The 27,013-nt window shown below is 42.5% G+C and overlaps 2 protein-coding genes across 2 annotated transcripts; both read right to left on the bottom strand.

Moving 5' to 3' along the window:
- Window positions 1-5,587: 5,587 nt before the first annotated feature.
- On the bottom strand, window positions 5,588-8,437 carry LOC118795024 (ADP-ribosylation factor-like protein 4D). Its single transcript, XM_036553361.1, has 2 exons — window positions 8,310-8,437; window positions 5,588-7,047 (listed from the first exon to the last, which is right to left on the bottom strand). Exon 2 carries the CDS (start codon window positions 6,899-6,901, stop codon window positions 6,299-6,301), a length of 603 nt encoding a protein of 200 aa, XP_036409254.1. The 5' UTR covers window positions 6,902-7,047; window positions 8,310-8,437; the 3' UTR covers window positions 5,588-6,298.
- Window positions 8,438-15,893: 7,456 nt separating this feature from the next.
- LOC118795217 (transmembrane protein 106B-like) lies at window positions 15,894-26,858 on the bottom strand. The gene is made up of 8 exons (XM_036553617.1): window positions 26,703-26,858; window positions 24,200-24,364; window positions 23,950-24,013; window positions 23,480-23,633; window positions 22,596-22,736; window positions 22,007-22,050; window positions 17,761-17,814; window positions 15,894-17,203 (listed from the first exon to the last, which is right to left on the bottom strand). Exons 2-8 carry the CDS (start codon window positions 24,342-24,344, stop codon window positions 17,098-17,100), a joined length of 708 nt encoding a protein of 235 aa, XP_036409510.1. The 5' UTR covers window positions 24,345-24,364; window positions 26,703-26,858; the 3' UTR covers window positions 15,894-17,097.
- Between the last annotated feature and the right edge of the window lie 155 nt (window positions 26,859-27,013).

Genomic DNA, 27,013 nt, shown 5'->3' with positions numbered 1-27,013 from the left:
GTCCAAGTAATCTGTGTGAAACAATTTTCTAATACTTCAGTTGGGATACATACCCTTTTCCCTCCACTCTCTGGCTCTCCTCACCACTTTCCAAAGTGGCACATTATCTTCCAGTGACTTTTTTGACAAAGGTAGGCAATCTCTAATCCACAGTCAAAGTATGACTAATAGCCGTTGGACAACTCCAGCTGTTGTCCTAGCACGACCTGCTTTGACCCTCATACAAGACCACATCACAGCCTTTGAGCAATTCTCTTTAATGCGCACTGCTCACATTAAAACCAAATGCAGGCCATCTAAATGCATGCAACATCTAGAGAGTCAGTGAGAGTGTGACCTTCAATGAAAACTACCATAAACAACAAACAACTGGAAAGAGTTTAGGGGGCCTTCTCTCTGGGGAAAGCCTGCTTTGCAGTTCTATGAACCCAGCTCCAAGCCCTCAGAGGTCCTGCCTGTGCTTGAAGATGAAAGAGAACATGGTCAGTGAACCCCTTCACACACGGAACTGCTGCAAATACAGAATAAACTGTTGAAACCATTCTTGGATGCATGCACCCATTTATCATCAGCCCTTCATATTACTTTCTCATCACTGCCACCAAGGGCCAGCATTATACGTAATATTGCATGATTTACAGTTTACGTGCAGTTTTAGTTTTAGGTTTATTTATTCTCCAAACTAATGGGGCCTTTCTTTTGTCTGTGGCCCCTCACACTGAAAATCAACCCATTCAATGAGAACAAGGAGGAGTGATTTCAATGCATCTGGGTCCTGGGTGCCCTGCCCCTCCCCAAATGGCAGCAATTAAATCAATTATCGGCCAGTGTGCCAGAAATATACATGCGAATGAGCTGGGATGTGTGTACTGTCCCAAAGCTTTTAATGGCCACATTCCTGAAGATAATGGCGGATGGAGAAGCCTGGGAACTTGCAGCTTAGGTTTCAACTGCAGAGCAGGTTTTTCCAGAGAACCCTACATAAGCAAATCCAGAATGAAGGACAGCGCTACGGTGCGAGATACACTGTCTCTTATCGCTCTGTAAATAATCAGTCACGTTTCCACATGGCCGCTGCCCCCCTCTCCTTTACCCCCCTTTCACTCCTGATATAGTCATACTTAAAAACATGCTGTTCCGTAGGTTTGGTGTACTCGACCAAAAAGAACATTCCTGGAACACGCAGCCAGAACATTCTGCAGCAGGTCATGGAACTGATTACCTCTCTATTTTTTCCCCTTTTTTTGAGAACACAGCATGTGCAAGGCCACATTCCTGGAACACTTGACGGTGCCCGTAGAAAACAGCACCCGGGTCCGTCAAGTGTTTTTAACAAAGACAGACAAGACACACGAAGAGAGACAGAAGGACGTGGTGTGGAACAGAAAGGCATACATCTGTTTCTAATTCTAGTCTCCTACCATTTGCCTCATTAAGGTCTCCAAGGCTGTTCCAGGAGGTCCTTACACTGAGTCAGAGCCAGCCCAGAGGCCTGGTGCTGAGTGACAGCATGTGTGTCTCTGACTATATGATGCCAAAAAAAGACCACCAGAGCTTCAGATACGGTGATGTGATACTGAGGAATTTCTCTTTTGTATCCTGTTGAATTACATTAGACACTAGAACTTGGTACATCATCAGAGACAATGTTTCTACTCAGAAGTTCATCTTTGTTTACTCACATTTTTACATTCTGCATAGATTCACTGGTCACGGGCACTGATAGTCAGTGGGTGACTTGAAGATTCCTGTATGCTTTCACACGCACACACCCCTGCAAATTCCAATTTTCCTCTATTATGAGCTCTGACAGTTATAAATATATATTATAAATATTGAGACAGCATGGAGAAAGCCAATACTGTTATGTGATTTAAAAACATACAGAAACACTGCAATGTGCAAAATCCCAAACCCAGAGTTCCCCTCTGACATTCTAACTGTCCATATAGCATATGTTTTATAGATGTATTGCAGGAATGGATTATGCAGCAATATCCTTCCATTTACATAATTATAAAACCATTAACCGCAGGTGGCACCTGTCTAATGTTCAAGTGAGATTCCCTATTGCAAGCATTACAAGGTTGACAAGTGAATATCCAGACTTAGGTCAAAGACAGAAACAGAACCTTGTTGCCCTCTTTATGAATAGGCCAGAAGAACTAATTCAGGACATAAGTACTCAAGCAACCCCTCCAATCACCATACAGGAAAGGTCATCCATACATCTTGTTAATCCTTGAAGTACCACTTGAATCCCTCAACATGGATTGAACTGGCTCCACCCTGACACAGATCACTGCAAAAGATTTAAGACAATGTCTGCCCTCTGTGCCTGACACAAAATGGTTTCTTATGGAATAATGGTAATGTAGTTCAATCTGACACCATGTCATTATTAGGTAGTAGGTTTTCTTTTGGAATCTGCAGTCTCGGCTCATGGTGAAGACATTTTCTCAACTGGAGAATAGGATCCACTGTCTAGTTATGCATGATAATGACTGTTGTATCATAGCATTGTGCTGGTCTGTTTCATCTTGCATTGTTTTAATAAATGCAGCAGGGTATAAATAAATGCAGTAAATGCAGTCAAAGGTTTCAGTTTGATTGTACCTGACAAGAACTCCAGCTAAGGTCTGTACAGCTTGCTGTCCTTGTGAGCCTGTGTGAAGGTGAGTTTGTCCGAGACAGAATGAATTAAGCGTGAATTAAGTGAAAGTTAATGACTTTGACATTTACCAAGCCTGTGACTGCAGCCTAAAGAACACTAGTGTCTGTCTCCACCAGTGAGCTTCTCCTCAGGGCCTGGGTGTGGATCGGAACGGCTGACTGATGCAACAGCGCTTTACGTAAGAGCCACTCCTGCATTCTCTCCCTTTCATGCTGATGCAGTAGCTGCGGGCAATTCAGAGGGAGCGACAAGAGAAACCAAAAAAGTCTGTTTCACTCCATCACTTTGCATTTTCCTCTCATCGAAGTTATTTTCACATAACCCGTGGTCCTTTTTATTCTGTCAGACTTGATGGACACTCACAATGACAGCAACCCAGCCACCAGGAGTAGCCCTTATCAGTTCTTTGTAAAACTTGAATTTCAGCAAAGCCATAAACATCACTGGAATGCTCTATGAAATCAGAGCATCGATCAAATCAACGAGGAAATTCACACGGCTGTGCTAAAATGTCTACCTTGATTGGGGATAAAGGCACTTGACAGCCCGGTGTATTATCAATTTGTCCGTATGTCTGTTTGTCTCAACACAACCAAACAAAAACGTTACTGATGGATTTGAATGAATCTTCTGAAAATGATTGCCTGTGAAAACCTCACTCAGCTTTTGGGCTGATACAGCAGCTGTTAAGGACTGTGGACCCGCCACTCTGGTTCAGTCCTATCATTGACCCTAGGTTATCCCTGCCCTACTATTGTATGGTCCCAAAGTGGCACTCTAACGAAATCCACTCCTTTTTCTCTCCTTCATTTCTCCAAGCAACGTAGCTGAGCTGAAGACTGCACCGCTAATTAATCCAATTAGAGCCCAAGCAACTGGGACACTAGGAGGTTGTAATCAAGGTAATTGGATTTTGCGTCAGGAGAGGTGGGGAGAGGGGGAAGGCAGGGTTTTTTTTAACGGACTGTTTGCTAAGTCAGCAATCCAAAAGCGTGGGTGAGAGGAATAGATCTCAAAGGTAAAGAGCCTCTAATGTGATTATGTTCTCAAAGCCGTGTAACCAGATGAATGAACGACAAACCATTTTAATGGAGGAGCCTTCCTGGTACTCTATACAGAGCCTAACCCTGCCAACACATGGAAGTGGATGGCATAGTAGGTCTGTTGATCAAGTACAATACCCCTTTCTACTATAAGACTTTCCCTTTGATCAGTACAAAATAAGAGTGAAAACACATGCTGAGCAGCACCTTTAACAGTAATCTGTTCCATATCCAAATGGCCATGGCTTCTCATTATTATGGTTTCAAATATTTGTGACCAAATCCTTTGGTTGTTTTGCTGGATCCACTAAGAATACACATGCCTCATGGAACTGAGGCCACACAAGTGACACACAGCAGCAATGATTGGGTGTAGCCTACATCTGGTGTTAGGCTCTTTAATTAGTTTATTAAGCCAGGCTTCACTCTTTCTAGGCCTATGAGCTATATTCATTAAATGCACAACAAATAAGTAAGCAAGTAAGTAACATAAGAATAAAGGCTTGATCATAGTGAATTCTATCTGAGCATCTATCATGTAATTGACTTTCTCCATTATAACAGCTTGAGACAAACCATTGGAAAAACTCCAGTTCTAAGAGTGATATCATCTACTGTGTCTATGATGTCATGTATAAACAGGACAACAGCCTGTATTGAATAATTTGAACCAATTGCTTCTATTAGTAAGACAATTCACAATATCTAGAAGAGGAAAGTTGTCTAAATGCCTTGAGGTGTGTGCTGTGCATGTGTTTCTTCATCCAAATCAGAACACATACAGACTCTGACTGCCCTTATCCAGCCATGCTGACACCATACATTAGAGAACAGCTAGGCTTTCTGACTCCTAACATCTGCTTTGAACTGAATGATTACTGCTTTCAGTAAAACCACCTCAAACAATTCCACAATGTGAGCGGCCAGCCCTCAAACTCATACTTATGCTGCTGACCAGGGGCGTGCTAGGACCACAGTGTTAGCTGGCAGTAGCTATCCCTACAGACCAGGCAGCTGTGCCTGACGATGGTCCCATTTGGAAGAAACAGGCTTAGATCCCACAGTTCACATTTAATGCACAGTTATTTGAGAGTATGTCCTCAGACATCTACATCTTATAGTTCAGGGTACTAAAGACAAATCAACTCAAGAAATGTACACGGTGGGCAGGGGTGGGTGGGTGAAGATTCAGAATTAATACATACTTTCGAGAACTTATATGGGACTGTACTGCGTGGTTCACATCTGTGTACCTTCTGCCAGTGTTAATGCAGGAAGGAACATATATACACAACGAGGCCTCTTCTCTCTGAAGAATTCATTGCAGCCATCTGACTTCTTCACTGTGTCAGAAAGCGTGCCATGCTGATCCCCTTGATCAATATACCCGATGTTAAAAATAAACATTTCAATGCATAGTTTCAAAATGCTAGAGGGTAGTCTTTGGAATTTCAATAATCCCACACTCATTTTAAATAAAATATCGCCTCAGATTTCACACAGGTGGTAAGTTATACTCTTGTATTAAAAAGAGTGAGGGCATTCTAACAGAGAAATACTATTCTTGTGTTGAAATCTGATATGTGAAATTTATAGGGAATTGAAAGCTAAAGGCATGGTTCAGGACAGATTGCATTCCATTCTTATCTTTTTTTACTTTCTCACACTTGCATGCCTTGCTATTCCTTTCAGGTATTCCACTATCAAAATTTACAATCAGACTTGTTTGTAATGTAAACAGCACTAACTTATATATGGCTTGATATACTCCAACACTTTGAAAGTGTGTCATTTCAACAACACAATGAATATAGCTTTGTCACTTTGTCCAATGCTTTTTTTAATAGTCTCAGTATGTATACTAATTGCATTTATTAGTTTCACAGAAGGGATACAGAAACTGCCTGAGGGGTGGCAGCAGAAAAAATGGGTCTTTTAGACAATGTGCGTGCCAGTCTTCAATAATTTATTCACTCATAAGCATTACAAAAAAAATATGTACAGATTGTAAAAACAGGTCCATTATAACTGCTACATGTCAAACTCTGTGGTGTGGCAGGATTGCACCTCAGACATTAAGCAAGCAACTACCAGAATAAACAACAACTTCTATGGCGGCTTGCAGAGCAAGTGTACTCCTTCTTGCTTAGCACTGGCACTAATGCCATCAAACAGTGCTATTTGAGCATGGCACCATGGTAAACCCAGACTTGGTTTTCTTGTGATTTCTGCAAAATCACTATCTTGCCAAATTATGAACCTCAGTCCAGCGGTTTGCACAAAAGAAAATAAGGGAAGGTCTTTCTGACTTCCTGGATACCTGGGCAAAGTTCTGTTGATGCTACAGCCTGCTAAAGCAGTCATATATATTCCTTGTATACGAACGGCTGCAGCATGGTAAATATTAGCCACAGAAAAGAGGTCCAATGTTGCAACGCCTCATAACAGACTAATTTGTCCTGACCCCATGGCCATCACAAAGTGTCCCTTTAGGGGCTGCCACAAGTCCCTTCCTTTTAAAGGAGCATAAGATGCAGCAGAAGAGGTCTATTGAGCACTCGACCTTGGGCAAGGTCCCCGCTCATCTCTTCTTTTTGCTGTGTCTGAGCATCTTCTTCCTCTTCAGGATCATTTCGTACAGTTTCTCCAGCCCAGGCTGAAGGCCCTGGCCATCGACGGCACTGCAACCCTGCGTGTGGTGCAGGGTGGAGGCGCTCAGTTCGTGGAGGGCCAGAACCTTCTCCACCTCGGCCACCGACAGAGCAGAGGGCAAGTCCTGCTTGTTGGCCAGCACCAGCACGGGCACGCCCTGGTTCTCTGAGGTGCGGGTGATCTTGTGCAGCTCCACCTTGGCCTCCTCCATGCGTTCGGCCTCGGTGGAGTCCACCACAAAGACCATGCCATCTGTCCGCCGCGTGTAGGACTTCCACAGGGGCCGCAGCTTCTCCTGGCCGCCCACGTCCCACACCTGGAAGGTGGTGGCCCGCGAACTGCCAACTGCCACCTTGATCTTCTCCATGTTGAAGCCCTTGGTGGGTATGGTGTTGACGAACTCACGCAGCTTCAGTCTGTACAACAGGGATGTCTTTCCCGCAGAGTCGAGTCCAATGACGACCACGTGCAAAGACTGGAAATTTGGCAAAAAGGGTGTGTTGGGAGCGATCTCCGTCAGCTGGTTTCCCATGGTGAGTGGATCCTCTTGCTTCGAAAGTTATGAGGAGGCAGATTCTACTGAGGTCAACGATTGTCTCTATACAGGCATGGCATTTGCGCCTACTTCAAAGGTGGTAGTGACAGACTGGATAGCAGCCGACTGGAGTCACTGCAGACCTAATCAAAGCAGAAAAAACAACACCTAGTTACAATTTACCAAAAGCATCAAACATTAAGAGAAAGTCTTATCACCATGTTGTAAGAGGTGTTACCCATAAATGATCAATCAATGATAATAAGGGGCACTTAACAGATAATGCAATTAAAAGCCTAAAGAATTCGCCAAATACAATTAACTGCAGTGATTGTTGGCAGGGGGTAATTCCTTATGACAGTTATCTATGCAGTGCAGACTTAGACGTGATTGTGGCTCAATATACCATTGTTTCAGTCGACTTTCGCCTACAATTCCATTGTTTTAGTAATAACAGCTCCTTGAATATAGAGCTATTACTTTGGGCATTGTCCTTACTTGCTCTACACCTATCGGGCAGTTTCTAGACTAACACTGCAGTGTCTACATTGTAACACCCCCCCCCCCCCCCCTCCTTCTCCTCCCAAAAGCCCGCAGCCCATCTTGAACAGCCTAGCCTAACGTTAAAATCACAATAGCCTGCAGTCGGGGTTGAAAAAAACAATTCGATTTAAAATCTCTACCCACACCGATAACAATAACACCAATCTAACTTCGCTCAGGAACAAAGTCCCTTTGCAGCTTTCTACAGTAGGCTGTGACAAACAGTACTTCTATGAAAGCAAAACATCCAACGACAAAAGGTAAACTGCTAACTCCGATTTAATATTATATAGTAGAGTCTAATTCCCTGCCCAGCAAGTCTTACTGTGATTAGCTAAACACAAATTACCGACACAAACCCCAAGTAAAATATGTATGCAAAATCATTATTATTTTATTATTATTATTATTATAGCTTCAGCCTTAATAGTTGTATCTGAATCAGCGATTAGAATTTGTTTTATCCTGGTGAATTCTACAACGTAATAATTTGACCATGGACAAATAATTTAACTTGTTTGGCAAAAGACTGTTGCAAGATGCATTCCCAGCTACAATTCGGTATCTAGGAAACGTAAACAAAAAATATTTATATAATATAAGACAGAAAACAAATCTGTACATAAACCAAACAGCATAAATCTAAATGTCTAACTGCCGTGAGATTCCATTCCAAATGAAAAACAAACACTCTGAATATGCTTTCGATTAGTGTATACTAACTCCTACTGTCCATTTAAATGTCTCTCCTAAACGCTATTGCTGTACTGATGGTGCCACCAAGCTAGTTGGAAAACGGATTTTTTTTTTTATTTCTACCAAGCAAAAAAAGAGCTTTTAATAGCATATTAATAGAGTTTACCTCTTATGATTGCACTTGTAGTGACCGACACATTGTTTCTCTGCAGCGCGGGTAGAAATCCAAGTGTTCGCGACGCCGGTAATCCAAATATCTGAACAGCAGCTCACGTACCTCCCTTCCACCCTCCAACTCCCAAAGCGAAATGAAGCGAGCGAGGCGAGCACAAGCGTTTGAACACAACCCCGAGTGACGTAACCAAAAAGCGCTACAAGACATCTCTACTCTCTGGTTCCCCCATCTGGCACAATGTGAAGAAGTCCTATTACATTTATCATATGTCAGAGATTTTGACCTGCTGATGATAATGGTGATGGGGTTTTCAGGTTCTAATGATCCCCAAACGATTCTAACCGTGGATTTACGTAAAAAAAAAATCTATTTTATTATTTTCTGTATCAAAATTGGTCATTTAAAAAGAATGATGTATAAAAGTTACACTGTATGGCTGTAAAATCTGCACATTTTTTTCAATTCAAAGTACTGATAACCATTGAGCGTTTTTTAAGGTTTACAGATCCTGAATGTGAACTACTGTAAAAGAGACAGCTACTGAGAAATCAAAACTGGAATCCACAGTATGGCTGCTGTATTTCCCCACAGTGCATGCTGTCAACTGCTTTGATCATATCTGCTTTTTGTTTCCCTCGACAACAGCTGATGTTTTAAACATGCCCTGACATGATGCATACATCCAGAGATGTAAAAATAGTGCAGAAATCAGATATCTGAAGAACAGAGAATTTAAATAACCTCCTGTTCATCAAGGAACGCATGGGAGCAAGATCTAAAAAAAATTGCTTTAAAATACAAACATGAAATTCCTTCTGTTAAATAAAACTAACGAAAAACATCATGTGATGAGGTAAAGTCACACGAGATAGGGTACAACATCGTTAACTGACTCGGTATGACTATAGAAGTTGTAATTCAATATTCCGTTCATTCTGGATGAAAAAGTATTGTTGCGCCCCCATGCGTTTGTGCACTAACACGAACATAAATTAATTGCTTTCTGAAAAGTTTGTTCGTTTTAAACTAACTTTTAACACTCATAACCTTAAAAAAGAGCAATCTGAAATAAGTGTAACCTGTGCGAAATTATACCATACAACCACGGCTGCACGCAATATGAATTGAATGACATATCTTAATAGGAATAGTTTCTAATTATAATGGCATTAATATAATAATAGTTTTAGTAACGAACATAATGGTATTTTGCGCAAGTCGTTTGGCTAAGATAATGCCATTCGGCTAAGATAATGTGTTGCCCAAGCGCTGAAATTCCTGAAATTCCTGAGTTGTCAATGTGTCTAATGACGGGGAAAGATTAATTACAATTTCTTTCCTCCTTTCAAGTAGGTGAACACATTTATAGGTTATTATACATTTACATTTATAGGTTTTATACATATACATGTATAGGTTATTGATTGCGCTAACACATCTGGAGTCATGAATATGAATCTCTCAGGATAAGATGCAGCTATCTAGTTCAGCTGGTAGCCTACCACTCTGACCGGTTAGAAACACAAACACGTCTCCCTTTAATCTGAGTAAAATTTACTTCGACCCACTCAGAATAATACCTCTTTCGTGTAGTTGCTGGCTAAAACACTTACGGGTGGCTTGTGTGGGGTATCAGATTCAGTGACTCCACACACTTAGCTCAGTGACCTAATTAGCTCTCCAGTCCAGTTTCGACTGAAGTTGCTTGGTAACCCTGCAGTAGGGATGGTTTCCGGAGATGCGTCCCTTTAAGTGCTGTGGCGTTAGAACTCGGGAAGGTCTGACCCACACGAAGTACAGTCACCAAGACTGCAAGGTCTGTCATCTTGAAATCCGGTTTCCTGGCCTCCAGGATTTCTGGTGAGTAACAATCATTGTTTAACTTTCGCACGTATGGTGTTTACAGATGTGCGAGGTCACTCAGCTTGAGTCGCATCTGCTTGCCAGACACTTGGATACCACTAAGATGCCAGGCGCTCTGCTGTTAAGCAGCTATAACAGTCAGGTACATGGATGTGGTTTGTGTATGACATTAAATTTTCTGGTTTGATTGTGTACAAGCAGGGGTTATGTATACTGAAAAAATGCTTTGCTAAGAAATTATGCTTTTGCTTTTCAAAATCCTTTTAACAACATGATCAAACTAATGACTTCATTTACTGTAGCAGTGACTCCCACAATGGCACTATATTACAAGTAGGTTATGGCACAAATGATTCAGTATCTATATCTATACGTGTAATATCATATAGGCAAATGACAGATTCATTAGACCGTAAATGGTTTCAGATTATTTTTCCATTGACCAAATTTGAACTAGTATACCCTAGACAGTTATTTTCGACAGGTACAGGGGGAACAGGATTCATCTGGTATATTTGTTTACTAGATTTTCCACAGCAAAGTCCTGTCATACTACTCTTTCATAATCACCGTTGTTTGATAGATATCATATGTGCCAGTGGAGGGGAAGGTCATTAAGTAATTAGAAAAATTAAAGAAAATTAAGTTACTCGCATCTGACTACAGTAGCTGGTCAACATCACAGTGTCTGAGAAAAAAAAAGAAATCAGTGCTTAATGAAGCCTCTTTATTTATATACCACAACAAAGGGGGACAATTGAGTCTGACTGTCATTAATCAGGCGTAGCCAATACACTGCACGGGGGGCAGCTGGCTCTTGGGTTACCGGGCTCTGGTGTAACGACGACGATTCCTCTTGCACAGACAGCGGTGTAGGATGTCGGCCATGCACTGGGAAGCGCGCCGCCGCCAGGCCGTGCTGGACCGCAGGTCCCGGTCGAAGCAGGTAGGACCCGTTTCATTATTCATCCCCATCCGGTGAAACAAGAGCGGGATACGCGACACCCTCACGTGACCTCAGTTCTTTTTGCCTAATTCACGTTGTGGTTCCCCATGCCAACCTCACACATGCCAGCTTTCTGAATGTTTTAAGGCCAAAATGGTTATGCAACAAGCGTAAGAGGTGTGTTTGTTCTGTTTGTTGTGACCTCACAAACATTATGACAAGAACAAACCGGTCACCAACAACTCCTGTTACATTAGTATCAAATTCTGAAATTTGCAGTAAGTCATGGGGACTGATGTATTTACCTCATTAGACTTATTATTAACCTGAACCCCCCCCCCCCCCTTAAGGGCACTTAAGTTTAACATGTATGAATGTTAAATGCAGTGATGTCCTCCATTAGCACCGATGACGGGTGTACCCAGCATTGTCAAGCGCCTGTCGCCTGTCCTCAGCGTGAGAAGACAGGACATTGTTTCATAGCCCCTCCCTCCCCCATGGCCACACTAAAACTTTTTAACACCCAGAGGTGGAATGCGGAGAATGCATGGACAAACACTCCCTCAGCCAGAGAATATCTGATGGCCACAACAGAGCCATTAAGGGAGATGGCTTCTCACCTCTGAGGTGTCAACTTGGCTGTGCACAAGTGTCGTAGAGGAGGTGTGAAATGCTACCCATCTTATCCTTGACAAGATGCAAACAATCCCATCCCATGTCTTGTCGTGGCTTCTGCAGTCAGGTCACAACATGTCATTGAAGACAACACTGACACAACGCAGTGTGCAGTGTGTTGCAGCAGACAGTGTGTCCAAATGTCCAGACCCTGTCACTTCACAGCTGATACCGCTCACCACTGAATGCAAACATTTGTGCAAATTTTTTATTGCGTCTCAGAATACCCTTGCCCTTAACATTAAGTTGTGAATTCAACCAAAGATGTAGAATTTCTAGTTTTTCATTAGTTTCGCTGATTGTTAAAATCATAATGACACATGCAGGGATGTGGCCTGTCACAGTGTATGGCACTAATAACAATACCTATTCAGGGGTGACCTCAACAGTGTCATGTTGTTCAAAGTGTTGGCAACAAAATTTGAAACTTCATCTATGCATGTTATGTACCATACAAGGAGACTGTAATCCTTAAAGGCAAACTTTGGTAAACTGCTCTTGTGATTTGTATATATGCTGACTATGCTGACTTGTATATATTCTTGTCTTTCATGTCAATTTGTCATTGGCCATGATGAACAAATGTAGCTGTTGGCTGAACATGGGGAGAGGCCAATGGCTAGAATATATAAATATCAGTTTTGCAATGATGGCACACTTTAGGAAAATTAAGAGGGATCAGAAGTACAATAAGAAGGAGAAGAGTGGGGAAAAGTTTGGGCAGCTGTTGTGTAGCTAGGTGAGATTGTATCTGAATTTGTGTTGTCCCTTCTGTCTGTCCCACTTGAGATTCAAGCGCACAAGCATCTGGACTCAGTGTGTTAGCCAGTGTTCATCCCCACCCCTCACCTTGACTAACTGAATAATATAAGAAGCATGGTTCAGTCCCTTCAAGGATGCTTGGCCTTTATCCACATCTCTATCTCTTATATCTGAAGCAGGACCCAGCCCAGCTGAGCCCAACGGAGAAGAATGACCCAAATGAGACTGTTCAGCCACCGGGTACGTGCAGTGATGGGGTAACAAACAATGTAGCCAAATCTGATACTGAGACAGATAATATGATAAAGTGACATACAAACTATATATCATATATATTACTGGATTACAACTGAAATTCAGCTCATGTGTTGATTCATGCATCCATCTTGCCTTGAATAAAGATTTTTATTAATTGATATATAATTGGGAAATGACAGCAATATTTCATGTCATGAATTAAGATTCAGGTTGAAATGTTGAAATTGTTGGTGAAAGACTTAAATCTCTCCAACTTGATCTCTGAATTTTTGAACTGGATAGTGTGACTTTGAGGTTACAAAACCAGAGGTTGCTGGTTTGATCCCCAGGTGGGGCTGGCCTATACAACCCTGAAAAGGTACTTAACCTGCTTTGCCACTGTAAATATCCAGCTGTATGGAGAATAAGTTGATAATATGCGAGAAGTCCTGCATGAGGGCAACTGGATAACAAACCAATGATAATGATTCATCTTTAATGTTACAAGATCCGGTGACTACTTGATTATAACCACATCAATGATTCTTATTTAGTCAACAGTGGTTTTCAGAAGGAGACACACAGGTCCTTTCCAGAAAAAAAAGAAGCCACAACCTTGATTAAATCTGCACGTCCCATTCTGAAATTTTCTCAAATTGCATCAGTGTTTGCTGAGTGCACCTCCGTGGTGACAGAATCGCCCCCACTCCGATGTCCATGGATACCAGGACGGGGCGTTAAATATTGACAACCGCACACAAGGTGTCACTTTGCTCCGATGTGTGGCTTCTTGGATCCTTTGAGAGAGCCTGAGGTTGCTTACTACAAAGGGGTGGCACACGGTATGTGCAGTCTGAATACCACTGTTGGCTTCTGAAGTTCAACTTTCAAAAGGCCATAAGAGTGTGAATGTTTTCAATGAAAGAAAAATTCATGCGCTTTTCAATACCCGTGTCATGGCTTGAAGCCAAAGCACCCTTGCATTGTACATCATTGCGAGTAAATTTGATTAATATGCCCAAAGGGTGCTGCTATCTGGGTGGACTTCATTAATTTAATCATGTAACTTGGAATTTACACGTGACCCACTTTAACAAAAGGATTAAATGGCTGGATCAATTTAGGCTAACTTCTATTCTCTACGTTCCATTGTAGGATGTGATCCATGGGCTTTGAGTCGAGTAGTACAACTACTGGTCCATGTAAAACAGTTTGGCTGGGGTGCTTAGATGGTAGATAAAATGAAGGTTTTGCGCTTCTCTACAGCAGGCATAAAGTGTTCACAATCAGACTGTTCGGTCATCCCATTTGTTGCCGTAGCTGACAAGCCTCTCACTGAAAACCGGAAAATGCTCAAATGAGTTGGAACCCATCATGGATTGCGCTATGCAGCAACCATATTCTTAAGCAGGGAAACCCACCTCTCGCTTGTTTTCCGTCCCGTTTGGAATGCCTTCTTCTTCTCATCTTCCAGCAGTGAGGTGCTGTGTGCACTGCAAGGGCGAGCCCAGCAACGACGTCCAGCACGGCAACAGATACAACGTAAGTGTCAGCCGGCCACTGCGGAGTGGCCACCCGAACACATCCAATCAGATGAGAGGGGTGGAGGGTGGGACAGTGAGGGAAGGCTGTGTGCTGTCCAACTGAGATCATGCCAGAGTAGGCATCCGAGTACATGATATGAGTGAAATATTTGGCATTTTATATTTAAATGTCACTCTACAGATAAATTTGTACATATATAAATGACACTCATGTATGACTTTAAAACTTTATTACAGCATGTATCTTAAAATGTTTTGTAATATACACCAACTTATGTGACAGGGTCAGTAAGTTACACATTTGTAGTATGAGACACATAATGATTTTAAATGTATTTATTTTGTTTTAATTCATTATTATTGTGGAATACTTTTTTTCATAAGGGAGCACAGACATATCTGTTGTTGATGCAAGTGGATGTGTAGTTAAATGAAAGTCTCCCTCATCATGAATCAGTCAGGGTAAAGCAGTGCCCGTATATTCTGAGTTCTAGAATGGAATCTCTCTCTTGCAGTCTATACAGTACACCCAGCAGTGGTGAGGGTCCAGGCCCACGAACTGCAGGGTCTCCGGCATCGAACAAGCTCCTGCTTCTCTCCCATCATGCACTGGGGTGATGATATCACAAAAACACACTGCTGTGACAATAATTAAGAATGTGAAAGCAGAGAGCAGTATTCACAGAGAGAGAGTTGGATAGAAAGAAGTGGTAGTTTCAGTGATGGTGTTCCTCTTTCCAGCCACCACATGTGTACCATACAAAAATAAATACATAAAACTGAAACCTTTCACAGTCTCTAGAGGAACTCTGGTGTTTTTTTTACTGAATAATCCCTCAACTGAAACAACTCTGAGGAATAAACCATTTTAATCACCAACAATCGTACAACTCACCAACAGCTGTAGTCTGGGTGAATAGCCAATTAAATACTCGAATGCCCAAAAATGGTACCATTGTAGTTTCGGGTGAGTACAGGTTTTCAACTTTGGAGGGTAAAAGGGTTTGCTTTCATAACAGAAAGAATTACTTTTACAAAAGGAACAATGAAGGTCTCAATTAAAGAATTCCTCTGACGACCACTTATAATGTGCCCATTACTGTTTCCTGCTGACGGCACAAATAAGATCCTCTTCTTGAAGAAAAAAAACACTTTAAATGAACCAGGTCTCCAGCTTGATATGAAATCTTCTATTTCTGTTCACTTTGAATAGGCTGGGTCTAGATTACATTAAGAGTTCTTCGGGTCCAACACATCATATACAAGAACTACTGATGCATGACTGGTTGTGGCAGCATATTGAATTTTTAACATCACAGTGAAAGTCAACATTACAGTTGTTTAAAAAGTGGTACATATCAGACACAGGTAAACAAAAGTGCCATAGAAAAATCAAGAAATGAGGAGATAACCACACACACCCACACAAAGACTTCATTTTGTTAAGTGTTTTTTTTTTTTTTTTTTTTTTTACAAATTCTACAAAGTGCAAGACAAAAGGCTGAAACACAACATTCTCTTATTTATGATTTTTTTTTTTTAAAAAAGGCCTACTGCTACTGCTATTGAACAACATGAACTTACATGATACCCAATTACAACATACTCTTTCTCCATTGACAATTCAATAGCAGGAAACACAGAGCTCTGTCGCCACCTAGTGGTTAGTAGGCCCACAGAGAACAGGCAGCCAGAAGCCGGAAACAATCACAACATGCAACTGGAAGAACCAGTGGTTTTAACCACAGTCTCTTCCTCTGCCAAAAATATCTGGTCGAAATCTGTTTACAGCAGAGAGAACAGATGAACTGAAAAACGAAAGCTGAATACTTTTAACACATCTTTATGCCAAAAATGTCAGGACTTAAACAACAATTCCAAAGCAACATCTATTCATTTTTATTTTTAACTGTGAAGCCCTTAAAATGTACAGCATTTCTATGGAAAGGACCTTAATGTAGCTTGCAAGTAAAACAAGCATCATAATTATCTATGCTATAAATTCAGTAGTGCAAGTGGATTTGAACCAAAATATCCTTCTGGTACCCATTGATTTAAGTGAGACTGTGCAAGTTAATCAAGTTCAGTTAAAGAACAGCAATTAAAGTGTTAATTTAAATCAATACCAGTTGGTAAGGCGACACATATTTTTGTCAATTATGTTCAGCAGGATTAAAACTGAAATAAACAGCTTTAATCATAGCTAGAGTTCCCATCATGACACCCATTAAAGAGTTTTAAGTCAGTAAATGAGCGAATATCCATGCAGTGTATTTTGTACAGCTTTAAGAATCTTGGAGAGGTTGAGAATACAGAACTTCCCTATGTCATGCTGCAGGAAAAATGTGATCTGACAGCAAAATCATTACAGGGCTTTCCTACCTCTAAGCAGAAGACTAACTGACAGTTCACATAACACAGGGAACCTTGCCCTCCATAAGTGAAGCTCTACGCTGATAAAATGTGACACTAAAATCAAATGTGTGTTTAATGGTGCGGCCTTGGTTTGGACCCTGCTTTGGAGCACAACCTCGGTACCTTTTACAGAATTTCTCACCGCGGGAACGGGCTTCTGCTGGCGTGGGATCGAGTCCAGCTCGCGGGTCAGCAGAATTTGGGACCGAGTGGTAGGTAGTGCTAAGGCCCTCGCCCTTGGCACCGCTCAAGCTTGTGTCCTAGGGCTTGTGTCCTTCATGCCCAGCAAAACCCCCCCAACAATCTCCCACTGGCTTCCAGTCCCAGGGGTGGGGGTTCAAAAGTAGTGAGGAACAGTGGTGTTGGTCCCACAGTCGATGTACTCAAAGGTGTCCAGAGACAGCTGCTCTGAGTGAGACAGGTAGTACACCTTCATTGTTAATCTGTGGAGGGAAAATAGACACAGCATAAAAAGCCTTCCTGAGATTTGACATTACATAAAAACTATAAAAAATCTGTAAGGTACTAAGACCATCACAGTACCTTTTTTAAGACATATAAATATATAACACCATAAACATACACTTTGAACTCGCTGACGTATTGACGCGCGGTTAGCACTAGTAATAATAGCAGTAGTAGCTTGAGAGAAAGAATAAAGATGTTACAGAGTAACTTGTTATTGGCTTGTTCTAGGCCATCTGGGAGGGTCAGGCACATGATCGCCCTCGAGGGCAAATGGCGTGGGAGAAAAGAGTCACGCTCACTGCAGCCGGTAACGACGTAGCGCTCATGGCTCCTGTCCAGGGCCATGATAGAGACTCAGCTGCTATGACGCTATGGCAACATTGTGAGACCAAGCTGATTTGACCCAGTGAGTCAGTGTGACACAGTGTCATACCCTCGGAACCCATAATTCAGTCGCGGGCACTGACAGCGGTGATGTCCTGGGAGGAGGAACCTGTCGTACGGAGAGTAGATGCAAACGGATGGTACTCACTGCAGGTGCAGGAACAAGGTGTGAATCCTGATGGCGGTCGACTTGCAGTAAGAGCTGGAAAACAGGACAGTTGTGAAAAACCGAGTGGCAACTCATAACAGCTTGTTAAATCTGAATGGAGGCTCACAGGCAAAACCTCAAATACATCACTGTTATTCAATCAAGCAAAAACACCATGATGCAATCAAGTTTAAAAAACAGGAAACTGTAACTTTGATGCAACGTTTTATTTTCAGTCTCACAACCACAGCTATACAATTCTCACGCATGCGCGCACACACACACACGCACACACACACACACACGCACGCACACACACACACAGAAACTTTTTTATGAAGGAGATGAAAGGAACTGGCACAGAACAATGCTGCATTCTCATTGGCCATATTCAAGTGCACTTGGCCATTCAAAATGATCACATGCATTTATGTTGGACTTCAGCAGGCCCTACATCCTTTCTAGTAGCTACAGGGGCCAGCTGCCCCTCACTTCACCCATAGTCACATTTGTCCCTGTGGAAGGTGGCTTATAAAATACCAAACATGGAAACTGAAGGAGACTAAGTGACTATTCCATGAGTACATCATTTATGTCCACCTCTCACGGGTTTTTATTTGACTTTTCTTATTTATTTACTTATTTATTTTGCTGCCATATATGAATTGCAGTTATTTCAACTCGGCAGCAATAAAATCACACGTAATTAGCATTTTTTTTTTGTTAAACATCACAATAAAGCAGTGTGAATTCAGTGGGGGAAAAGTTTGTGTACATGTGCACACCTGCTTGTTTGGATAAATTAAGAAATTAATGTTATGTAATTTGCTAGACTGCCTCAAAAATACACAGCACAAGCAGCACTTTGTGTCTGTTTCTCAGTTCCCAGTCTCAGTCACGGTTTCTTCCGGTAGTGCAATTAAGCGTAGTGCACAGCAATGCTGTTTATGGGAGGCATATGACTAAACTACACCAATTCCTCATTCCACAAAAACAGAAAACCGAACACAGCCATGTTTAGATACAGCTGTATCGGGCCAGTGTGAATGCGCTAACACTCTCCCTCTGCCAGGACTGCTAGCTGTGACTGGCGCTGATCAGATCTTTCTCTGGGTGCTTTGCAACAGCGCACACCACAACATGCTCCGCCCTTGAGAAGCAACAAAAAGTGCTGATAGCAAGCTCAGGGAGAATGAACTTTGCCCCCCCCCCCCATTCTGTGTTCTGTGGTTCACACTAGTGTGGTGCTGTCACTCCCTTGGACTTTTCCCTCTGCCCAGGCTCTCTTGGGAGTGGATGATAGGGGCAGTAAACAAGGCCACACTTCTGCTACAATAACACAGGTGTACATGGAAAAGCTCTGCCCACTACTGTGTGTGCGTGTCAGTGTCATTTTCTGTCTCGAGGAAAAGCGTGAAAGGGGAAGGAGGGGGTGAGATGGATTCTGTACACATTGTTCTGAATCCGCCAGTGACTTCCATGTTGACAGGACACTTTGCCTGGGCTGACATGAATAAGCTTCACTTTTCTGAAACCCTGCACTTTAGAATTCACCAGCCATAAGGTATCGCCTGCTTAAATGTCTGGGAAAAAACCTGCCTTATTGGAAATGACAAAGGACAGCATATGAAGAGCTCTCACATGGCTTACATTCTTGAATCACAAGACTACGTGATCACATCACATGCATTGATTATAACATCAACCCAGATGCAAGACAGTATTTCTGAAACCTGTGTAGTTGAGTTCCTCAAACCGTTCTAAGAATTCTTATTTGTGGTATGCATTAGGAGGTGGAGTCAAGGAAGGCCCTAGCATTCAATATCTCCTGACAGACAGCACAGTACCTACACTTATCGGTCTATGAGTTCACAAATACCCACGGGAAGCACAGAAAGTTTGACTTCTATATGGTCCCAAGGTAAATAGTTCCTGTTGCTGTGGTCACTGTGCTTCCTCTATACAATGTAAACAGCAAATTCCTTATTCTTTTGTGCTATGTACTCTTAAGAAGGTGACCAAGAGCTGAAAACATTTCTTTGCACTTGGTAGAACAATAGCCTGTTTCTGCATGCGCACAGTAGTACTCAAAGTTAACAAACTACTTCTGAGCTGAAGCAGAAAGATACCCAATTTTACACAAGTTCTAAGAACTCTCACAGACCAGTGTACTATGTATACCACCTGTTGGGAGGCAAGACCTAGTATTATGATACACCAGGCAAGGTTTTATTTAAATATTAAGAACAATAATAAGATTGCCAAGGTGACATATAGTGTACTCCCAACATCTGTAAAAAATATACATAACAAAGGGCTGGAGGTGATTAACTTAAATTAAAGGGAATTTCTCCAAAATGTACTTGTGGACAAAATAAGAATACACAGAAACAATGCAAATAAAACAATGCCGGCTGCACCGACTGCTTTTGCTTCATTACTCACCACAGTTTTTTTAAAATGAACCCAACTAATAAATGAAATGAGGTACCATCTCAATTCCTCACTTGCTACTCTGGAAGTCAATCAAAATCGGCCTCGTGATAAGTTCTTGTTTTCATAGATTTAGCAGGATTTAGTATAGTGGAATCCTGCCTTCTTTTTAGAAGTACTTCCCGACAACAGAAATTTAGCCATTCTCATGATTAACAGCTTGTCAGCTACTTCCCTTAAGACTGCCAACAACCAACACTCTATGTTGCTTTTTAAAAATGGATGCCCACACACAATGCAGACACTGAAAAATAAGACATGGCTATGAGCTCCAACATGCAATGGTAAGCTGCATATAATGATGAGTTTAATGTTTGATGTGCTTAATTTTGATATCTCATGTTCTCTGACATTTTTTCATTCATTTTTGCAAATTCATTCACAAAACACACTGCATACTACGACTGTCATGAAATTCCTCCACACAACCCTAAGGTGTCCGACGTTTCACATGCTGCTGACCCATAACCAGCAAACCCGGTCAAAAAGGGAAATGTTAAAGGGATTTGTGCCCTGGCCTTTCAGAAGTACGTCACATGACCGCAGTCTGGAATGCGCCTGCTGGAGATTACCCCACTGACTTCTGTCAGAGAAGCAGCCTACATTTCACATAACAGCACCAACCTGGAGAAGGTACCTTCCCAAGACTGCACCTTTGCATATTCACCTTCATCCTGTCCACTACTGTGGCACTGTAGGCCTAGTTCACATGTACACTTTGATGGGGGAACTTTGAGTGGCCTTGTCTTCAGAGCAACTGCCATACAAAGAGGAAGCAGGAGACACTGCTTCAATGCAAAAGGCTGCAAAAACGATAAATATCGAGCTAAGATGTGAGTATTGCATTAGTTGAATAAGAAGTGTTTTTATTGGTTTTGCTTGATTTAGTTCTGTCTACAGCAGTAAAATAATTATGTTCAAATCCATATCAATGATATCAAATATTATGGGCTATGTGATACATTGATTCAAGTATTAAACAAACAACACACGCTTTGTAGAGTTTCATATAATAGATGAACAGCATAAAACTCTTCCATAATATGTCACTGGCATTGGCTGCCATCAAGCTCAACTTTGATTATGTTCTGCACACAAGGTAAAAAATCATTTGTGCACACAACCTAAATCTACTTCAGTTACATTAGCCCTTGGGAAGTACAAGCATACAATATTACTCATTTTGCATTGCATCTGATATGCACAAGACATTCCTCACTGTTGAACATCTGTTTCTAGGCTGATGTCTTCCCTGTTTCCAGCAGCTTTTCGAAAGAGTCAAGAGAAAGTTGTCTCAGTTTAAGGATTAGTTTCACCCTGCATTGGATTTCCCACGAACCCCTGTCAGTGACAAATTTTAAGACTGGGTCCTGGTCTTGACCTTTGCCCCTAAAGCAACTTATCTGGGCATGTGTTTGGAAAATTTCTTGGTCTGAGAATGATTATCTTTCTTGGTCCTTTACCTCAGCCTCCTGCCCTTTTGATGCCATATACACATTCGCTACTCCAGTGACTTGCTACAAGCCACGTGCTAAAATGGTTCCCGTCTCTTTCTCAGTTCATGGTAACTGTGTTGGTTTTGGAGACCTTAGTGGTTTCACTCACTGCTCAGTTTCAAGAGCCCTGTTGTGCTGTGGCCCATACACTGCTAATACAGACAGCTCAGATGTGCTGTTGTGCTGTGTCCCTTCACATTACTAATACACATTACTAATACAGACAGCTCAGATGACAAGCAGAAAGCTGCACTTACTTTAGTCCCATGTCGCTGATCTGGATGGGAATGTCGTACGTGTACTACCAAAGGGGAAAAAAAAAGAAAGAAGAGTCTGAGTGACTCAAATTCATGCACCGGCAGAGACAAAGCAGACAGAATCAGAATAGAGCAGCACATCCACTTTATTTTTTAATAATAGCTGTGACTCTGCCCTGGTTTGCCATTCAAATGTGAGTCTTATTATTGAGTCATTTAAATACTACAGCTGAGGGGTGCCCCGGGGGAAGGCTTGACCACCCACACACAGCTGATTTTTGGCAAATGAAACTTTTGTTAGGCACTGATTCAATCCTATGAAGTGTGTGGGTTACCACAATTTCAGTTCTGCAGGTCAGAAATGGAAAGACACATATTGACCATGAAAATGCGGTTTATTGAGTTTTTGCCAGTGCACCCCATAACCTTTCCTATGTCTGCCAGATTATGATGCCTCCCGGTGGTAAATGGGTCCTCTTCATTTGAATGGCAGAAAATCACACCATGTCCACCTGGTCTGACTCATATAGCCAGTATAACTGAATTTTCACCGTGGTAACTATGCGCCTGTGGGTTAACGTGAACTCACTGCTGTCGCGGAGCGTGGCTTGACGGTGGTGACATTGGTGATCCCAACTGTGCCCAAGACCGTGTCATAGAAGAGCACCTGGACACCGAGGTCGCTGGCCTGGACGATGGCGAAGTTGTTGTTGGTGATGTTGAGGACGTTCTACAGTGGGGACCCAGAAAAGTGACGTCAGTCCACCACCATTCAGAGCATTGCAGCCTCACAACAGATTGCAGAGTACAGAGTACCAGAGTACCAACCAAATGACATCCTGCCAATGTGTATCCGTACCACATACGGCTTCCCTGAATCATTTGTGTGTTGTCCAAATATCTTTTGCAACAGATCAAACAACCCCACCCGAGAAAAGTGACATTTTCACTTCTATTTTTCAGACAAGCGAAACTTATGAAGAATTTTCATAGTGTCATATCGGTCTATCAGGAATTCATACAATATACACAATTATATGCGCAATTAACTTGGTTAACATAATTACTTACTTTAGTCTGTTATTTCAGAATGACAACAAAGTAACATATTGGAATATGATTAGTATGTATTCAATTTAATATTGATTATAACATATGACTAAAGAAAAAAAGACATTCAGATTCTGCACTTTGACAGAGTGGGCACTGCCCTGATTGAGGTCTCTTTATCAAGTACCATAAATGATAAGGAAACAGAAAACAAGAACACTAGATTAGCTTCAAAACATGTAACACACTGCTATTGTTCATGCCTCTGCATATGAGATGCAGGAAAAGCAGCCAGTTTGTAGGTTAGCCTACATTTCAAGGATAATAAGTGACCACAGATGTCAGACTGGGAACCACGGTGCTAAGGAATCCCCTATATTCTATACACTGTACGTGATTGATGAGATTCTGGCAGGCACTCACAGTGATGGTCATATCGACCGTGTCAGGAGTGAAGTAGACGTAGACAGACTTGACCGCCACAGGTGACAGCAGGACACTCCGGGGGAAGAGGAAGAAGAGGACCAGTGAGCTGGCAAGGAGGCAGAGTGTCACTGACACGGACACGTACAGCTTCCTGTAACAGAGAGAGAGAGGGACGCTTCAGCATATGCCTGCCTGCAAGATAACACAAACAAGGCCAGATACAAACACACACATACACACACAAAACCGACAGCATCTCATACACACATAGACAGCAACATATCATATACATGTGCAGCACACAGTGGAAATGTTAGTAGTAGTATGACCACCTACACTACAGCGAATGTCTCTAGACCTTCACAGTTCAGATTTATTTGCACTGAAAGTCTCCTGCTACCTCTGCTTAGAGGTGAAACTGTGGTCTGCGGGAGACCACTAAGAGCTGGGACGATTAGGTGTCTTACGTGCGTCGGGGCTTCAGCCTCTGGTCAGTACAGGGGATGACCGCCACCAGCTGGCTCTCCTGGCCTGCAGAGACAACAACAGGGGGCGCTACAGCTCCAGCTCCACTGACCACCACTGCCCATTCACACACTTACAGATCTGTTTTACACAGTGATTGTGCCTACGTCACAGCACCACACACACTGTGATTATATAGTTAAGGTGCACCGTGCATGGTGCTGTGACTGACAGACAGACAGGTGGCCTAACCTCGCGGGATGCGCCCTGTCCCCCGGCAGGTGGGGCAGTCCAGCGTGTCCCCCGCTCCATTCTGCTCCGCCCGCAGCACCTTCCTCCCGCCCTCCGGGATGATGGCCTCCTCATCCTCGTTGTGTCTCCCCAGAGAGAGCCCCATCTCCACACCCTCCTTCTCACCTACGGGAACAGACAGACAAACAGACAGACTGACTTACAAATGATGGAACACTCCAAAAACCAATGCATGACAGCACTATTGGAACAGTCATATACGTCAGTGTTTCTCAATCCTTCTCCTGGATGTCCCCTGCTCAGCACATTTTCCATCTTTCCCTGCTCTACCTACCTGACTGAACTCATCAGTAGCACTTTTGATTAGCTGACCACACCTGATTTAATCAAGCAGCAAGGACAGATAGAAGATATGCAGGACAGGGTGCCTCCAGGAGTAGGATTGAGAAACACTGATATACGTCATAGGAACAGTACAGGCTATCCCGATCAGAGGCCCAGAATCCTGCAGGTATCAGAGCTCTTACCTGCCACAAGCACAAAGATTTCCTGCCAAATAACGACTTGGTCCCTTGGTCAATCAGATGAATAAGTGATGAGGCAGAGCAAAAAGCAGGAGACCCAGCATGCTGTGAGGACTGCAGGCACCTGTCAATGTCCTCAGCATATTAAAGATTTGAGCTTCGAGCCCTGCACTCGCAACCTGACGCGCATGGCTTCTTAGCCCAAATGGAGGAATACTGTTGTTCCCTGGAATGGAGTGCCTTCCCTGCTCCAAAAAGCTGGATGTATCATTCGGGTTACCTAACATGTAAAAACTCAGAGCTGCCCTGGGGGGGTCTGATAAGCAAATGTCCTCACGCTCTACTCCCAACCATTTGCTTTTCAAAGCCTCAAAACTACAAAGCTGAAGCCTGCAACCTACACATGCCTTACACCCAGAAATACAGTTGTGTCTTTACAGTCAGAAACATTAAAAAGCAAGGCACTGTGACCTATTTAGCTGCGTATGGTATTGAGCAGGGCTACAAACCAGGAAAGAGAGGCTGTCAATGAAACGCCTTTATCTCCAGGCGATTTACATGTCAGCTCTTGGTAGGTGCTTGGTGTGGTAAGTGGACTAACCAGCTCTACGGCCTGCTGCACTGCTCGGTCTTTTCTATGTTTAACAACGGTTTGCTGTTCCCCATTTTTGCATCTGTTCCACACAGGCCACTGTACCCTAACTCTGGGCGTTTAACCCTTTGCGACTGGTTAACCGGGTAGTTGAGAACAGAGGTAGAGCAGGAGTTTGGAGGCAGTGGAGCTCCCCTCACAGTGCTTTGTGATTGGAGCATTGCTCCGTATGGCGTCCTGACCAACAATCACATGTGCTGTTTGTCTATTCATGCATTTGTTTGTAAGGTGCCCCTGCCTAGGCCAACTTGTATAGCTTTATGCAGTGTTCCTACAGACTGCTGGGCATTTAATTTGGGGTATGCTCTAGAATACAGTGCCAGTGACCCACCCCAGAACTTATCCCACAACCTACAGTTTACAAGCCCAGATCTCTGACCATTCCAGTACCAAGCGGAGTGCTGACTGATTGCCAACAAACATTGAAATACTACAAATATCCTGGGAAAAAGCTTAAATGTATTGCAGCGGGCCTACTTCTACATAAAAAACACAAACAGACCTTGCCATTTGTTACGCAGTAGCTGCTCAGTAACATTGTAGCTTCAAGTTAATTATTATCATACCTTACACCTGCAACAGATGTATCTACTTGTAACTCTCACACAGTTTTTTTTTTTTTTTAATACAGCATATCTGATATTCAAAATGATTGTGTAAACTTCGACTGCCAGCCCAGGCATTGAAGCAGACAGGAAAAACACACACAAACACAAGATAATTACATTCAATAATACCTTTAAAGTACCTTTAAATTCTGCAGTATATTTTGTTTCAAGACGCTGTATATTTTTCTTTCAAGACACAATGCGACATGGGGAATAAAACAGCTACTGGATCTGAGTTAAAGATTTGTGGACCTTTCTGTTGGTTATCGGTTGGCAGCCTCATTAAAATGAATGGACTTTAAAACGTAATCCAATAACGCCCTGCAAATGGTGCGCAGGCACCGTAATGCCTCCGCGCCCATGATATTCCTGGCTAAATTTCGTTTAGGTGTACAGTAACGATGGACAAGGCTGCTCAGAGTCAACAGGCACTGAATTTCCGAGACTGTCGATCACGCTGTTCGCATTTCTCACAACGAAGATAAAAATTGAGGTCCAAGTGCTATCACGTTTGTAACCAAAACCATTTGATTTCAGTTCGTTCCTGAACGTCAACACGTGAAAACAGGTAACTGTCGCACAATTACGTTATAGATCAATATTTAAAAACACATATTTGCAAAAACAGCATCTGGACTTTCCAGGACGGGCGCAAAAGCTACACAGAACAAACCGTGAAGCTTGTTTATACATTGTCCATAATTCAGTTGTTTACTTACCTTTCTGTGAATACTTTATGGCGTCATCTCCCAAGCCAGAAATCTCATCATGAGTGTATCTAAAATTCAGAATTCAGCTGCTTGTCACATGCTACCACGTTTTCTTCTCAGCGAGGCGTAGAACACTGCTCTGTGCAGAACTAGTTTTTTTGCGCAGTCAGTATAGTCCCCTCCTAGTCTTTGGGCCTCTGACGCGCAACATACATGGTCTCCAGAAATGTTTCTGCCGCCACCTAGTGGAAAGGCAATCCTGTACATTATTGATGCTCGGGACCATTACACAGCAAAAACGATAAATACGTACGGCCTCA

The sequence above is a fragment of the Megalops cyprinoides genome, chromosome 19 (genome assembly GCF_013368585.1).
Source record: "Megalops cyprinoides isolate fMegCyp1 chromosome 19, fMegCyp1.pri, whole genome shotgun sequence".
In the NCBI taxonomy this organism is placed as follows: domain Eukaryota; kingdom Metazoa; phylum Chordata; class Actinopteri; order Elopiformes; family Megalopidae; genus Megalops; species Megalops cyprinoides.
This window is presented reverse-complemented; position numbering and strand designations above follow the sequence as displayed.